The sequence below is a fragment of the Mastomys coucha genome, unplaced genomic scaffold, assembly GCF_008632895.1.
Source record: "Mastomys coucha isolate ucsf_1 unplaced genomic scaffold, UCSF_Mcou_1 pScaffold22, whole genome shotgun sequence".
NCBI lineage: Eukaryota > Metazoa > Chordata > Mammalia > Rodentia > Muridae > Mastomys > Mastomys coucha.
The window spans coordinates 251,021,269-251,037,554 of NW_022196905.1; the positions used below are offsets into that span (position 1 = coordinate 251,021,269).

A 16,286-nucleotide genomic window follows, 5' to 3' on the forward strand; every position below is an offset into this window, starting at 1 on the left:
GAGAGAGGGAGAGAGAAAAAGAGAGAGAAATTGGGCGGGGGAAAGAGAGAGGGAGAGGAAGAAAGAGAGACAGAGACAGAGACAGAGAGAGAGACAGAGAAAGAGGAGACAGAGAGAGAGAGACAGACAGAGACAGACAGAGACAGACAGAAACATGGAGGTTCAGTTGTGGAGAAACTAGCATTCCTTCCTTACAGGAACAAGTGGGGACTTGGGAAAGATGCAAATCTGAGCATCACACAGTGGTGGTATGTAAGCTCCCTGGGCACAGTCTGGGCTTTGGATGGCCATACTGGGAGCTTGGAGACAGCACGCTGGAAGAGCTCAAAGTTTCAACCAGACTGGAGGATAGGCTTTCTTGACCTGTGGCACAGAGTGGTGACTCTTATTAAGAAGGCATTATGCATTTCAAATTGCAGAAAGAGTAGATTTTCAGCATCCTTACTAAAAAAAAATGACAATTACACGATACAATGGGTTTGTTAATTAGTTTGAATTATTTTATAATGCAAACATGTATCAGAACATAACACAGTACTTGAGAAGAACATACAATTATTACTTGTCAATTAATTTTTTTTGTTAAGCCCACACCACCCCCTAAATTTCTCAAACAATAAAAACACCTTTTTTTAAAAAAGAAAAAAATATGAGACAAGGTTTTGCTGTGTAGCCCGAGCTGATATTGAATTCACTATCCCCACCCGATCCCCCGCACCTGCCTCTCTGCCTCTGAAGTGCTGGGAATACAGGTGTGTACCTCCATACCCAGATATTTTTGAAGAGGCTGAAATATTTGTCTTCCAGATCCCAGCCTTTCAATGAGTAGATAAGGAGTGAGAGACATCTAATGAGTGGTAGATTCTTTATCTTTTTTTATCCTTAATTTCTTTTTTATGCAGAAGGGATGAAGAATATATTAGGGTTTTGTTTGTTTTGAGATTAGTAATGGTGTATGAAAAAAAAAAGCTGTCTGTAAAGATGAAAGAGTTTCCTTGAATGTGAAATAAATGAGCTCGTGCCATCTTGCAGAGTGGAGCATTTCCCAAATCGCAGAGACCTTAGCATTAAACATGGTGCACATACGCTCCAACAATAAGTGTTCTCTATTTTTTGGTTCCATTTATCTGTATCGAGTTACCCATGGGCATGTGAGACATTTCCTGGTCTATTGTTTTATTACACCTGGCAATGTTTCAAAGGCAATGCAAGAAGGCAGGTGCTATTATTGATTGAAATAAAAATTTGCACCACTCTCTCTAATGCGAAGTTCACTGTGTGCATTTAATCATTCTCAGCTCCCAGAGGACAAACATGTTTATCTCTTTGGTGACAAATAAGCTAAGAAAGACTATATATTTTTGATCTCCAATTGCATTATTATTAAATAAAGTAGATTCTCTTCTGACTTTCAGAGTAATGAAACTCCAATTGTATGGTTAAACTCTAAAGCATTTGAAGGTCAATGAATCCAAGCCGATATAGAATTATATTTTATTGATGTGTGTGTGTGCGTGTGTGTGTGTGTGTATGTATGTATGTGTGTGTGTGGGGGGGGTGTGTGTGTATGTATGTGTGTGTGTGTGAGAGAGAGAGAGAGAACACGCCTGGGAGCATGTGCTATAGTTTGTGTGTTGGAGATCAGAGGACAAATCCCGGTAGTCAGTTCTCTCCTTCTACAGTGTGGATTATGGGAATCAAACCCAAGTCACTGAGACTGGAGAGATGGCCCAGGGATTAAAAGCATTGCTGCTTTTCTAGAGAACCCAGGCTCAGTTCCCAGTACCCACATGGTAGCTCACACCCATCAATAACTCTAGTTGAGTCAGGCTGATCTGACGTAAGCCTCTGACTTTCATGAGCATCAGGCATATACATGATATGCATACAGTCATATAGACAAAAATACTCATGTGTATAAAATAAATCTAAGAAAACAACAACCATAACCTATCATGACTTGGTGACAAGTACCTTGACTCAATAAGCTGCCTCATTGGCCCCAGAATTATAGTATTGTCTGTGCATTCTAAAATTATTAGATAAGACTTAAAGTTAGAGGCAATATTAAAAGGGAATATTGTGGAGACCACTTACTTTTATGTCTGTGGCATCTCAATGCTATAATTACACATACCCAAACTTCACCTGTGTAGCCTGCAAGATGGCTCAGTGGGTAAAGGTGCTTGTCACCAAGGCTGATGCTCTGAGCTCAATCCTAGGGACCATATGGTATAAAGGAAAGAACAGACTCTTAAAGGTTCTCCCTTGGCCTCTCCATACATAACACATCATGCATCCTCCACCCTAAATAAAGACATTTTTTTCTTGACTTTAGCTAGCTCCTCCCAGGATCTATGTTATAAATGTTATGGTATAGTTTGGGATTTAGATGATAATACAGTAGTTACTAGCTAAGTACTTATATATAGTATTTAATGTATATTATAATATAGAATGTATCAAATACAGTAAACATTAAAACCATAATTAACCAATATAAAATAGCATCTGGCTTCGAGGCTACTCTATTGGAACTATTTTCAAATAATACTTTTATTAGTTCCTTGAGAGTCTTATACAATACTTTTTCTTCTCAACTTCTCCCAGATCTTCCTTCTTTCTCCACCCTCAACTCTCTATCTACTCAATTTCAATTTTTGAACATCCTTTTTGTAACTACCTTTGAATCTAACGTGTGGTGCCCAGCTACTTTTGGGATTGAGGCCTACTCTGATCAGGTCAGGATCACAGAACTAAAGAAACCTGACTTGCTTTCTCCCAGCACTATAAAATGACAATAGCAACTTACCTAGTGGAGGAGCTGAATCTCTCCCCTTTGATGTTATTTTTGTCTAGCTTGATCTTACACTGGTCTTGTACATACTCTTCCAATTGGGATTTCATGTGTATAGCTGCTCCATTGTGTCCAAAACAGATTCCTTGAAGCCATCTACCACCTTTAGCTCAGAATTCCACCCTTCTCATTTCCACCCCCAGATTCCTGAATGTTGAGGGAAAGGTGATGTATAGACATCTTATCTGGCTGAGAATGCTATAGTTTCTTTTTTTTCTGCATGTTGACTAGTTGTCAATCTCCGTGTTAGTGGACTTCTAGGCCAAGCAGAAGGTTCTCTCATGAAGGTTTGTAGATATAGTGATCTATGAGTATAGCAATAAGCCATTAGGAGTTATTTAAATACTGTGTTTATTTAGCAGAATAATTGTATTAGGTTAGTGAACTACCGATTTGCCAAATTAATCATAGTAAAGCAGGCAGTTTCTTTTAATCTGCTTGGAAAGATCACTTGAGTTGGTGCCACTGTCTAAGGAACATGTTGAAGTTTTCAGTTGGGAAAGTGATCGGTAGTTCATTTAATAGGTGAAGGACATCTTGAAGGGCTCTGAGAACTAATCAATATATGAGGATCTTGGTATAAAAACATATGTAGAATGTCAAGGGGAATGAGGAACAATCCCACTTTAAATCTCATAATCTTCTGGGGGTGGGTTTCAGTTGTATGCCCTCCACACTGAACAATAGCTACTTTAATGATAATGGTCATGAGAATGCCATTATGCTTTGTAATATTAATGATAAAAAGAAAGATGTTAATGGGGCTCTTTGTGGTACAAAGCGTGATAGATTATATGATATCTAAAATCCAAGGTTGAAAAGCATTTCTTTCAGCGTTCTTAACGACCTATAGAAGAGTACAGAAGGGGAACTACACCATTTCCCCTCTGAGCACTTAGATGAATCCATGTGGATATTTAAACCTTTATCATCTTCATGGAACAGTTTAGTTTCTTTTATCTTTTCTATTAAAAATTATTTTTATACTATAGACTTTGGTTATGTTTCCCCTCCTGCCAATCTCCCAGTTTCCCCACTTCTTCAAACATTGTACTCGATGTTCTCTTTCTTTCTCTCTCTCTTTCTCTCTCTCTCTCTCACACACACTCTCTCTCTACATATATATATATACAAATAAACATATAATGAAAATTAAAACAATCAATGAACCAGTAAGAAAAATATGAAAGAAAACATAACCACCACACATATCCATAGAGTTCATTTTACATTGGCTAACTCCTCCTGGGCATGGAGCCTGCCCTGGAGTATGATTGACACACCCAGGGACATTCCATTGAGGAAAACAGATTTTCTCTTTGCCAGTGATTATTAATTGCAGACAACATCTCAATTAAGGGTGGGATACCATATCTACTTCCCATCTCAGTTCTAGAAACCCATCTGGCTTGTGAATTTTTGCAGTAAGATTTTTTCCAGATACTGGCTAAGGATTTGAAAACTCACAACCTGTGAATTTTCACTATGTTGGGTTTGATCAAATGCTCTTTCTGCATCTGTTGGTAATACCATATTTTCTTTAGTGTAATTAATTAGAATTAATGATTTACATATGACAACAATCTTTTTATTTTGAGAATAAACTTGACTCAAGTATGACTTATTATCTTTTATTTTGTCTGTATACATAACATCCTAGATTCATTTTGTTCTTTATGTTCAAGAGTGATTGCCTATGACTTTAATTTTTCTTTCTGTAAGATTACCATCAAAATTTGATATTTTTGTACTATCCTTACAAAAGAAGATTTTTTAAAAGTCTGTACCCTACTCCTCCTTTGTTCTTTGTAATGTTTTCTTTTGCTTATCTTGAGTTTGAGGTTGATTCTTGTTCTCCAGCCTTCTTGGGTCTGCAATGGTGTCTATTCTGGACATTGGAGAGGTATTATCCAGAATTGTTTTAACTCTCCCCTTTCTCCATCACTCCTTTCTTTCTGATTCCCTACCACCACACATTGTAGCATTTATAATTGTCCCACATATTCTGAGAATTCTCCCTTGGTTTAGTTCTTTTCTAACACGGTAGTCCATCACATTATGTTTCCTTGTCATCTACCACCCAACTCCCTGAGCATTTCTGGCTATGTTGGATTAATTGATATACCCTCAGACGGCTCAGGTAATACTGGCCTTCTCTGTTGTAAATACTTGTTACACTTTGAACTTTTCCTTTGATTCTTATTTTTAAAAGAGTTTTCATCTATCTGCTCATGCAACCTATATGCTCTTGCATGCTAATCACTTTTTTTCAACTCTAGCTTTTAACATATTGATTCCATAGTTCCATTATCTGGGCTGTGGATATGAATCTGAATCTGTTTTTGCTTTTTTTTTTTAAGATGTGCAAACACTTAGTTTCAAACTCAGTGTGTTTGTTTCCGTCTCACCTTTTGACTTTGGGATACTGTCCAGAAATGGCCAGTTGTTTTTCATGATATACTAGAATCTTGTGGGATGGTACCATGTGTGGGATGGATTGTGTTCTATCCAATTCCAAGTAAATTTTATTATTTCAAATGCATTTGTCTCAAAAGTGTCAGCTTTATCAGTGTTTCTCTAGTACTCCACTCTACCTTGTTTATGGTGCTGAGTTTCAGTCTGTTTGGCAGAAGCTCCACTTCTTTTGACTTTTTTCCCCCTGGGTGAGACTAGAAGCCTTGGGAGGTTGGAGGGAGTGAAGGAGCTTGTCTAGTTGGAACTATCTCTGGAAAAGCATTTGGCCAGGGGAGTTGGCTTTTGTTACAGAGGATTTGATGGTCACTGTCTCTGCCTGACCAGACTCTCAGAGACTCTGATTCCAACTCTGTAAGAGGCTTTGGATGTGAGGGGCTCAGAAATAGAAGCCTCAAATATCCCACTCATCTAGTAGTAGCTATGTACTCTGAAACATTCATCAGAGATTTTCATGACCATCAGTACTGACTCAGAGTGCCAGAAGTTTTAATTCCAAGTTGACATATCTGTCTTTGGATGAGCTTGTCTCTTTATATTTCACAGTAGTGGTTTTGCATGTGAATCAGTCAGTGCAAGCTGTCTTAGCAACTTGATAATGGACACTATTTTCTTGTGGTCCCAGAGACTGTCAAGGTATATGTTAGGTCAGTGTATCTGCTGATTTGGTTCTTGGTTGGGTCTTGTGATGGTTATCATCTTGACTGGATTTGGGACCATTTAGGAGACATACCTCTGGATGTTCTGTGATAGCATTCTCGTAAAGGTTCCATTGAAAAAGAAAGCATCAAGAATATGAACCCTGTGGTCTAGAGTCCAGAACTGAATCAAATAAGGAAGAAAAGGAGAAAATGAGCTAAGCACCAGCACTCACCTCTTCTTCTTGACTGTGAATAGAATGCAGTCCTCATCCTCATGCTTCTGCAGTGTGTGTGTGTGTGTGTGTGTGTGTGTGTGTCTGTGTACATGCACATGTGTATATGTCTGTGTGTATGTGTACATGCACATGTGTATATGTCTGTGTGTATGTGTACATGCCCATGTGTATATGTCTGTGTGTGTGTTTTCAGGACAGTAAATTTTCTTGTAAGAACATCCTTTGGAGCTGGGCAGTGGTGGCACACACCTTTAATCCCAGCACTTAGGAGGCAGAGGCAGGCAGATTTCTGAGTTCGAGGCCAGCCTGGTCTACAGAGTGAGTTCCAGGACAGCCAGGGCTACACAGAGAAATCTATCTTGAAAAACCAAAAAAAGGAAAAAAAGAAAAAGAACATCCTTTGGTGCTACTTATCATTTTCTCATGTGTGCAAAATATTATATGAGAAAAACTGACCAGGTAGTTAGGGACCTCCAGGCTATCTTTCTAGTCACTTCTGCTGGCAGCAGGAGGCATATATCTCCCTGCGTACTTTGCCACAATTTCAATTGAGAAAATGAGAATATTACCTTTTACTTTTAAAAAATATTAGTTATTTTTTTCACCTGATATATACCTGATCTATTCTTGCCCCTCCCCCAGTCTTCCTAGATCTCTGCTCCCTCCTTCCTTCCCCATTCACCACCCAACCTCATCCTGGCTGACTCTGTCTGTCTTTCTCTCCAAGCAAGCAATCAAGCAAACAAACAAATAAACATACAACACATAAGTCAAAACGTTACTCTTGGTCCTAGGGTTTGCCCATTTCCAAGTCCCTGTACCTAAATTGTAGGCCTTTAAGTTTTGACACAAAACTCCACAGGCCCAAAATGTATTCTTTTACTTCAGGGGTCTAAAACTAAAATTTTAGTTGTAATCTAATGAGGTAAAAGTATCTCCTGAGCTTATATTTCTCTTCCACAGAAATCCTTCTCACACCTGAAGAGAAAGAGCTTTAGATGTTGCTTTTAATTATTATTATTATTATAGTTTTCTTCCATCATATTACAGGTATTTATTTTTATATTTTCAGCTCCACTTCTATTTATTCTTTTTTCTTATTTGTTTTTATTCTGGGGTTTGTCCAGAATCTGCTAGTCTAGCATTGCAATAATATGAATATCATATATTTTCAGACTCCTAGACTGCCATTACTATTTATGCAAAAATTATAACCCCAAGGAATTATGTTCACATTGAAAATTAGTCAGCTCAGCTCAATGTTTTGTAGCTCTGGTTATAATTTCTTGTTTGACTTATGCTTACAAGTTTTTCTTATTTGGATTCATGTTGGCATATGTCTCACTTTTCAGTATTTTTTTTCTTTGCTTTTCTTTTGCACTCTCCACAACTAAAGGACCTCTGGGGAGGTGCATTTAGTCAAGATTTATAACTGACATCAAATAAAGAAGAGATTTTTATTTGACAGCGGTGGCTGTGATTTAGCCAGTGTCTGTGTGCTAACGGATAATGGTAAAATAAGTTGCATCTGGAAACAGGTCACACGTAGGTCACATGTAGGTCACTAGCATTCTAGTAATAAAAGAGATCAATAATGACAAGAGGATTCTCATGTTTGCCTGTCTGTTTGTTGTGTTGAATTTTGACGGGTGCTGCTGTTTATTTTGGCTGGAGCTGGATCAATTTATATGCAGTCTGAGTCTGCTATGTAACTATGTATAACGGGCCTCCTGTTTCTGATTTATGACGGTAGCGTTTCATAGCTCCTTATGAATTGCCACAGGCAGTGGTTTCTTAAACATCCTGGCTTTTATACATGGCTTGTTCAATTAATATTTGAAAAAGAAATTAGTACTCTTGTACCTTGCTATAAACTTTAGAATCACTCAGGAAAGTCTTTAAGACCCTGTGAAAAAATTTAAATTCATTAAATCATGAATTATCTTGGCTGCATATATTTTTCAGTACTGAATAGCCAACCCAAAGCATTGTGCATACTAGGGAAGCACTGTGCCAGTCAACCATATTCCTGTCATGCTTCAAAGGTATTTCCAAGTCATCTGTGAACATCTGGTGGAGTATGTAAGTCATCAAGTCAAACAGAAAACAAAAGTACAATTAAGCTTTCCAATTTTTGTCACATAAACCTCAGTTTTACTTCTAGATATTTCACATATTTCATGGCTTCATGGCATTACATCTGATATTCTGTATCTAAGTGGGATTTATATGCAAGAGTCTTATGAACAGTGCTTTTGATTTTTATTCTTCTACAGAAAGTTAGAGAAAAACGTAAGGCTTAATAGAATCTTATTCCATTCTATGAACGTTAGTGGGTAGAGCTGAGTCCGGCTAAGTGGCGCTATTCTCAGACATATGAAGTATGTTATAGATGAACTATTTATGAACTAGTTAAATATGAACTAAAGAGGGAAGCACTTTAGAAAACATGTCACACTTCCTCCAGGGGAGGTGTTTTGCGTCTGTGTTCTGCTGCAGTGAAGCCTTTTCATGACTTTGCTAAATTCTGAGCTTTGGACTCGGAGCAGCCTGGAATTAAATTCTTACTTAGCCACTTTCCAGCCGTGTGTGACTCTCGACGCCTAACCTCTATAATTTTCATTTTCCTCTGTTGTAAAGTGGGTACAAAAATAACTACTTTGCGGGGTTGTCACCAACATTAAGGCTGCATAAAACGCTTCAGCTGTGTCCTACCCTGAGTGACAAATTTTTGTGCTGAAGACATTTAAATTGATAACGTAGAACACAGTTGCTTTGTGCTGTAATCCGGATCCTTGCCTCCTCCAAGCTTGGCATGTTGGAATCCTAATCTTCAAGGTTGTGGCCTTCTGGGGATAGGACATGCTGGGATGTGATTAGGTTCAGGGTATTCATGGCAATAAGATTAGTGCTTTTACCAAAGAGGCTCATGGGAACTATGGGACCCCTGTCCTTTCTACCATGTGAGGATTTAGCAGAAAGACAGAATTCTACAATTCAGTGAGTGGTCCTACTCAGAGATTCAATCTGCCAGTCTTGACTTTAGATGTTTTAGGCCCCAGAATTTGAATTACTGGAAATAGATTTTTAAAGATAACTATTTGACATCTTCATATACATATATAGTGAATTTTAGTAATTTTCACACCTCTTCAGCCTTCTTACCCCTTTTGCTCTTCCACTAAATCATTTCCTCTTCCCAAGAAGGTGTCCCTGCTTTCATACCTTCTGTCCCTGGCTACTGGCTATGACTCCTTGAGTCTAGAGTTGCTTTCATGGGCCTGGGTGGGGTAGTTACTGGAGCATATGCAACTTGTCAGTGGTTATAGCACTGAGGAAAGAGACAGACCTTCTCCCAGTAACTATGAAGTGCTAACAGTCCCTGAGGCATGACTGGGCTCTCAGGACCCCCCTCCCCCATCCATGATGAAATCTTGATAGGAAGAATCCAATCTTGTGTACCTGTTGTGCCGGTAAACACAGCTTCAACAGAGTTCAAGAGTGGTCAATATGTAATATCCAAAGGATTTATTAATATTAATATTAATAATAACAATATTAATCATTATTATTCACTGTGTATCCCTCTATCCTCTGGCTCATAAACGTTTGCTGTTTGCTATTTGAAAACCTCCCTTGAGCTTTGGTGAAGGTGGTCTATATATCCCATCAGGGCCAATCACTTCAGCATCATCCATTCTAGGCATTTGACCAGTTACTGCTTTCTACATTTGCTAGTGACCCCTGTAATGGGAACCTTCTCTAGTGAAGGCTGAGTCCAGCACTAACAGGAGCATTTAGAAGACACCTGGATGTCATGGCCAGCTAGGAAAAGAAAATTATAGTAGTAGGCTCTCCTCTGGTGCCTCTGACTTACAGAACTGGGTGTGAATTCTCACCTGTGGAGCAGACCTGGAATCAAACATAATCAAACAAAACAAAACAAAACAAAACAACCTACTAGCCAAAAACAAAACAATAACTCCCAAACAAACAAAACAACAACATTAACAAACCCGAATCCACAAAACAGAAAAACAGACTTGGTGTGGGTTACTCAGCTTATGGTAGCCTGTAAGTACAGCCCAGTGGAATAAAGATTATTTCTTCTCCTTCTTGACTCTAGTAGACCCTTCTAATCGCCCTTTATTCCCCCATACTTGGGAGATTTAATAGGAAGCTGTAAAGACAAGGATTTCTTTCGGCCGTAGGAGGGTGGAAGACCACAGGCTCAGACTCATCCTTGCAGAAACTTTAGCTGCTTTTCCTGTCACAGTGACCAAACTCCTGACAAGAGGCCACTCAAGGATGGAGATTTGATTTGGTTTATGGTTTGAGGGGCTATAGCAGTACTCATGGGAAGCCATGACTCTAGGCAGTTCTGTGGTGGAGGGAGAGGGTAGCAACTGCTTGCTCATATCTCAGCTGACCAGAAAGGGAGACAGGCCAGGAAGTAGAATTGCACTGCAGACTTGAAGGTCTACACCCCTCGGGACAACTATTCCTCCAGTGATTGTCCCCCTCTAAAATATTTTGTTGTATGGAACAGCTGGAGCTGGGAACAAGTGTTCAACTGTGTGAGCCTGTGGGAAACATTTCACCTTCTCATCACAGTAGCAAACACTTGAAACGTACGCCCCAGGCTGCTTTCACCTGTGAGGTGGGAAAACCAACTTCCTGAGGTTCTGAAGAACACCTAATGTACTCTGACTGTAAACCGAATTCTGAAGCAAGGGTTATTGTTCACGTAATACATTTTCTGAGGGAGTAAAGAGTAAGGAGAAATGTTGTAATTAAACATGACCTCAAAAATAAACAAAAGGAAAAAAAGAGAGAAAAAGAGACATTTAAACACACATATTCCTTTTTGGTAACTGGATCCCAGTATTGACAAACTGAGGCAGGAGGATGTTGAGTTTGAAGGCAGCCTTGGCTACACAATGAACCTTTGTCCTTCTCAAAGAACAAAACAAAACCAACAAAGAAATCTGTGTGCTTCTTTATGAATTTTGATGGTACGTAAAAAACATTTTTTTTTCCCTAACAGATTGGAGACTGTCTCATAGGGATAACTGATGCATTTAAAACTTGACAGTAAGCCTTTGAAATTTTCATTTATAAGGTACTGCGGGATCAGTCCTGTACCCCACAGACGTTCTGAAAACTTTCTTTGTGAGCATTGAGTCCAAAAACTGAATCTTGGTTATTCGGGGATTTCAGAAAGGTAAACGGGTTGGGCGGTAGAAAGCAAATGGCTGTCAGTCTGCTTTAGATGTGAGAAATGGAAATGGTACATCCTTCCAAATGGCTTTGCAGTGGAAAGACGCTTTAAGGTCTCTGAGTGCTCCTAAAGGATGCTTCTGCCAGCCACATCACTGCCTGCACTTCCTGTAGTAATGTCTTAATTTTTTAAAAAAGATTACTAAAAAAAGAATTCCAGCTTATTTAAAAATCTCACGTTCTACAATCCTGGGCTTCACAATTCTGCAAGAGAGAACTGCTAAAATTTTTACTGTGCCAGGGATGGCATTGGTATTACTTATGCAAATTATATATATTTTATATTTGCACTTTATGTTTAAAAATTTAAATAACCTATAACTCAATCAGGTAGAAAAATCAAGCATTGCTGTCTGCATTCCTTCCCGGGCCATTTGCCCATCTGTTTTCACTGTCAATGTGAGAATCTTTTCCTCCCCATCTCTTAAGCTGAGATCCTTACAGTGCATCTATGTGAATGTGTGAAATTCTATTAATTTTAGGGAAAAAATGTGGTATCTTTTGGAAGGTCATTTAATTAATCATCCACCTGTTCACTTGGCAAGGGATTATAATTACAGATTACATTAGACAGCCAGTGGCACCCAGGAAATGGAAGCACAGATATGTGATAAACTGATAGATAATGTCACTTTAGAATCCAGTTTCGGGAGATCTCAGCTATGCTCGCACATTAGCTTGTTAAGAGGAACACACATATATATGTGCATGTATATGTGCCTAAGGTCAACATAACATAAATATAGAGGCATACATACACATACCAATGTCTAGGGTCTTCATGACACAAAGAAGATGTGTTTACATATGTACACACACCAGTGCCTGGAGTCATCATAACAGATTCATATACATGTGTTCACATGCATACACACACATACCAATGCCTAGGGTCTGTGTGACACATGCATATATGTGCATATAAGTGCACATAAATCTGTGCCTGAGGGCTGTATACTGAAAGTTTTAACATGTAGTTCAAGTTGGGAAGCAGTACCCTACCTTAGCCCTCCAAAAAGAAAAAAATCGACCATATGGATGTGCAAATTCCAGGTGTAAGATTCTGACAAGCCCTCTGAGTGAACCTTGAAGAGCCAGAGATTGATGCAAAAGCAAGAGGAATTTATTGTTCCAGTGCACTGGGGTTGTCCTGCACCCAACGGAGAGGTGGAGACCCCAGGCAGCCCATTCAGCCAGTTTTTATACAGTTTTCAGGGGTAGAATAGAGCAGCAGCCACTAAGCACAATGTGATTGGCAGAACAGTGTGACTTTTAAACTGATTTGTCCTCCAGGAGTGAGCAAGGGCTTTCCTTTTCTGTGGGTGGCCAATGGTCGGTGCCGTCTGTAGTCTTTCTGAGGAATATAATAAGCCTCTCTCTTCCGGAGGGGAGGGGTGCCTGGTGGAATTTTCCCAAGATCTTGAGCTGACCTCTTCACAGGCAAGTTCTCATGATTTCCTCGGAAATGGAAACCACTAAGGTGGGCATGGGGATTTACTAGTGTGATATTTTTCCTAATCTTTAGTAAAATATTTTGATTGCTGAAATAGGAAACAGGGTGGGACTTTCTAAAGGGCTGATGATCAGAGTTCAAAGATCTGTAAGGTTGAACACTGTTTTCCTTACTTATATTATTCTGGAAAACAGCAGAACTGGAGCAGTAAATGAAGATGATAATGAAAAGTACGTGAAGAACTTTCCCAGGATCAAGTATGTCTGAGACACGCTGGATCATTCCCTGTCCTAAGAGACTTAGCACATGGTCTTGTTAGCCTGTGCTCCAACAGGCTTAGTAGTTGAGAAGCATGCTGAACTTTGTTTACATTTTCTTTTTAAGCCTTGTCTTCCTGAGGATTTTGTTGAGACCCACCTTGAGCCAAATAGGGATTTCACTGTATCTAGAGGCTGGCTAGAGTCCATGTCCATGCTTTAGTGGAGTGCCCTTGCCAGCAGGCTAAGATAAACAAGCCTGAAAAAGAGAAAACAGGAAAGGACCCTCCCTCCTGCAGAGGGTGAGAAACCCAGAGAAGGGAGAACAGGAAGATCTGATATGGGAGCCCACAGACTCTCTACCTTAGAAGCTGTGAGCAAGGAGTCCATCTCAGGTGGAGGCGGTTCGCATAGCCAAAACAGGAAGTGACTGTACACAGTTGCCTTCCGTGCAAAGGCCTTAATCAGAGGACTGAGTCAGGCCTTTTCAAGGAGATTCTGTGGAGCTACGTCCCAGCTGTGATTGTTACATTTGATGAGTACTTTGGGTTTTGTCCGAAAGCATTGGGTTGGGGTTCTGCCCTCCTCCTGTCCAAATATGAACTGGCTAGTCACCGGGGAAACCATGGAGAGTCTGGATATGAATGGGGGCAGGGCACAAGAATGTCATCCAAGACCAGGCTTTGATAATAGTTCAGATGAAAACATGCTTTGTGGAACTGAGTGGTCATAATAGAGACGGGAAGACCTGCTGTATTTGTTGCTTTCCTGACTGTTGTGACCATATACCTATCAACACGTAAGTGAGGGGAGGAGATTATTTTTGGTTTACGGTTTGAGAGTAAGTCCATCATGGAGGAGAAGTCCTGTCAGCCAGAGCCTGGGTCGGGAAGCAGAGTTTGACAGACACTGCAGCTGAGCTTGCTTTCTCCACTTCACACTTAGATTCAGGGGAGGGTCCCAACCAATCCTCGGTATCACCCACATTGACGATCAGTCTTTCTTTTTGGAAAATCATCTCATAGATGCACACCAAAGTTTGTTTCTTAGCTGGTTCCAAGTACAGTGGAATAGAGGATGAGGATTAGCTATCACAGGTGCCAGATTTCAGATTTAATTTGCAGGTGGAAATGTACAGCTGCGGAGATGCCTGTGGTGTGCCAGCCTGAAAACCGGGGGAATGGGATGCTGATGAAACAGGGGAAACGAGTGATCACTCAGGGAATCAATGGGAGTTGATTTCAAAACACGCAACATTTCCTTTAAAAATGCATTAGAAAATATTTTGGTAAATATGAGGACCAACTGGTAATACTGGAACCTGTTGCCTGCCTCTTAGCCTTCCTAGCTGGTCCTTTATTGATTAGCTTTAAGGAGACCTAGCATCATGAGCTTGCATATGAAATAGCATCTTTCCTATGCCATTCCTACATATACAAATTGTGACAGTGTAAACAAAGAGAAAGAGGAAGAAGAATTGGAGGAGGGGGTGTAGAAGAAATAAAGATGAAATATGAGTGATGGGAACAGCTTCTCTGTCATACTGATTTCTTCATATGCAAAGTTCCATGATGTGACAGATAAACATGGCTCTGGACTAGAGGTATGTCTTAAGAACACTTGCTGCTCTTATATCTATAAGGTAAAAGGTAGGTGTCCCACCATTGGTTCCCAGCACCCACAGGGACTCTTATAATGGAAATTCCAGTTTCAGAAAATCTGGTGCCCTCTTCTGCCCTCCCCAGGCAGCAGCCATGTACATGGTTTGTGAACATACATGCAGACACTCCTAAAATAAAAATAAATAAATCTTTAGAAGTGTTTTAAGTAGCCAAGGTGTTGAGTTCTATGGATATTGGAGGCAAGCTATACATCAGCGAATGTACTCTAGAACTACCAAAGGAACACAGGCGTACTCAGTGTAATGGTTTTGCAGACGCTAGAGATTTTTTTTTTTTGCGCTTTCCTGACCTTTAATTTCCTCATCTGCAATTTGACTGTGCTGGCTTAGCATCATTCAAAAGGTCTCTCTTTTTCCAGAGCAAGAGTCTGTAAGTCTAATCACGGGTCTTTCTAAATTCTCATTGCTTCCAGTATCCCTTTACTGCTCTGGACAAGTCTGAGGCCTTGTGCTGATGAAGCTTAGCAGCCCTTATAGAGGGTGGTTCCTACTTGGGGGAGGCTTTTGTTTATGCTAATGAGGGAGCCAAGAAAGCACAATAGCTGAAACAGGTGAGCAATTTCCTTGCTGAATCAGGTAATAGTTTTTCAATACTGAAAGATTATTTCCTCAGCTTCAGTGCGCTGCTTGCAGTGCTGGCAGCCCCTGGTGTGCACACTTTTACGTTTAATCCCTGTTTTGCTGAAGCAATTTTTATCGAGGGTATCGTAGCTGAAAGCTGCTTTAATGGGTGTGATTGTAATTTAAAACTTCTCTTACTACAAAGACGTGGAGGTAACAGTCACTTTGTGCATGGAGAGACAAAAATGGTTCATCTGATTTCCTTAAAGAAAGTGGCACTTTTCACAGGGGAACAAAAGGAAAGGCTGGCTTCACACACGCACACAGACATTCTTTCCAGGTGATATTGAGAGATCCATCCTTCTTTTCCTTTTCTTCCAGGGATTTTCTGGAAATGCGAACGCAGACAGTGTTGTATACTATAGACTCCAGCCTTCAATCAAAGCCAGGTTTCTGCGCTTCATTCCTCTAGAATGGAACCCCAAGGGCAGAATTGGGATGCGCATTGAGGTGTTCGGGTGTGCATACCGTAAGTGTTTTGTTTACCCAGCATGTTGAAATAGATATCAAAGGAGATGCTTGAAAAGGCAAACTGTACATTGAAGTCAACTTTGTAGGTATGAAGAAAGACATCAGACAGGAATGACTTCAGCGGAAGGCCGTTCTTGTGACCACATGTGCTAATATTTATTGGAGTGTTCACCTTTTACATTTTAATTCAGGGATGAAGCATGTGTCCTTTCTCTTCCTTCATTGTGTGTGTGTGTACATTACAAAGCTATCATTACTAAATAGTCCGAGTATTTAATATTGCATCTCCCCCAGTGGGTTATACTTGAAGCTTCATG

The 16,286-nt window shown here is 39.9% G+C and overlaps 1 protein-coding gene across 3 annotated transcripts in view; it reads left to right on the forward strand.

Annotated features, from left to right (window-relative positions):
* Cntnap4 (contactin associated protein family member 4) overlaps positions 1–16,286 on the forward strand; it is a 353,495-nt gene that overhangs the window by 142,794 nt on the left and 194,415 nt on the right. For all 3 annotated transcript variants that reach the window (XM_031341494.1, XM_031341492.1, XM_031341493.1), the window contains exon 4: positions 15,820–15,967. In XM_031341494.1, coding sequence (XP_031197354.1) covers positions 15,820–15,967 — 148 coding nt within the window. The remainder of the gene's footprint in view (positions 1–15,819; positions 15,968–16,286) is intronic.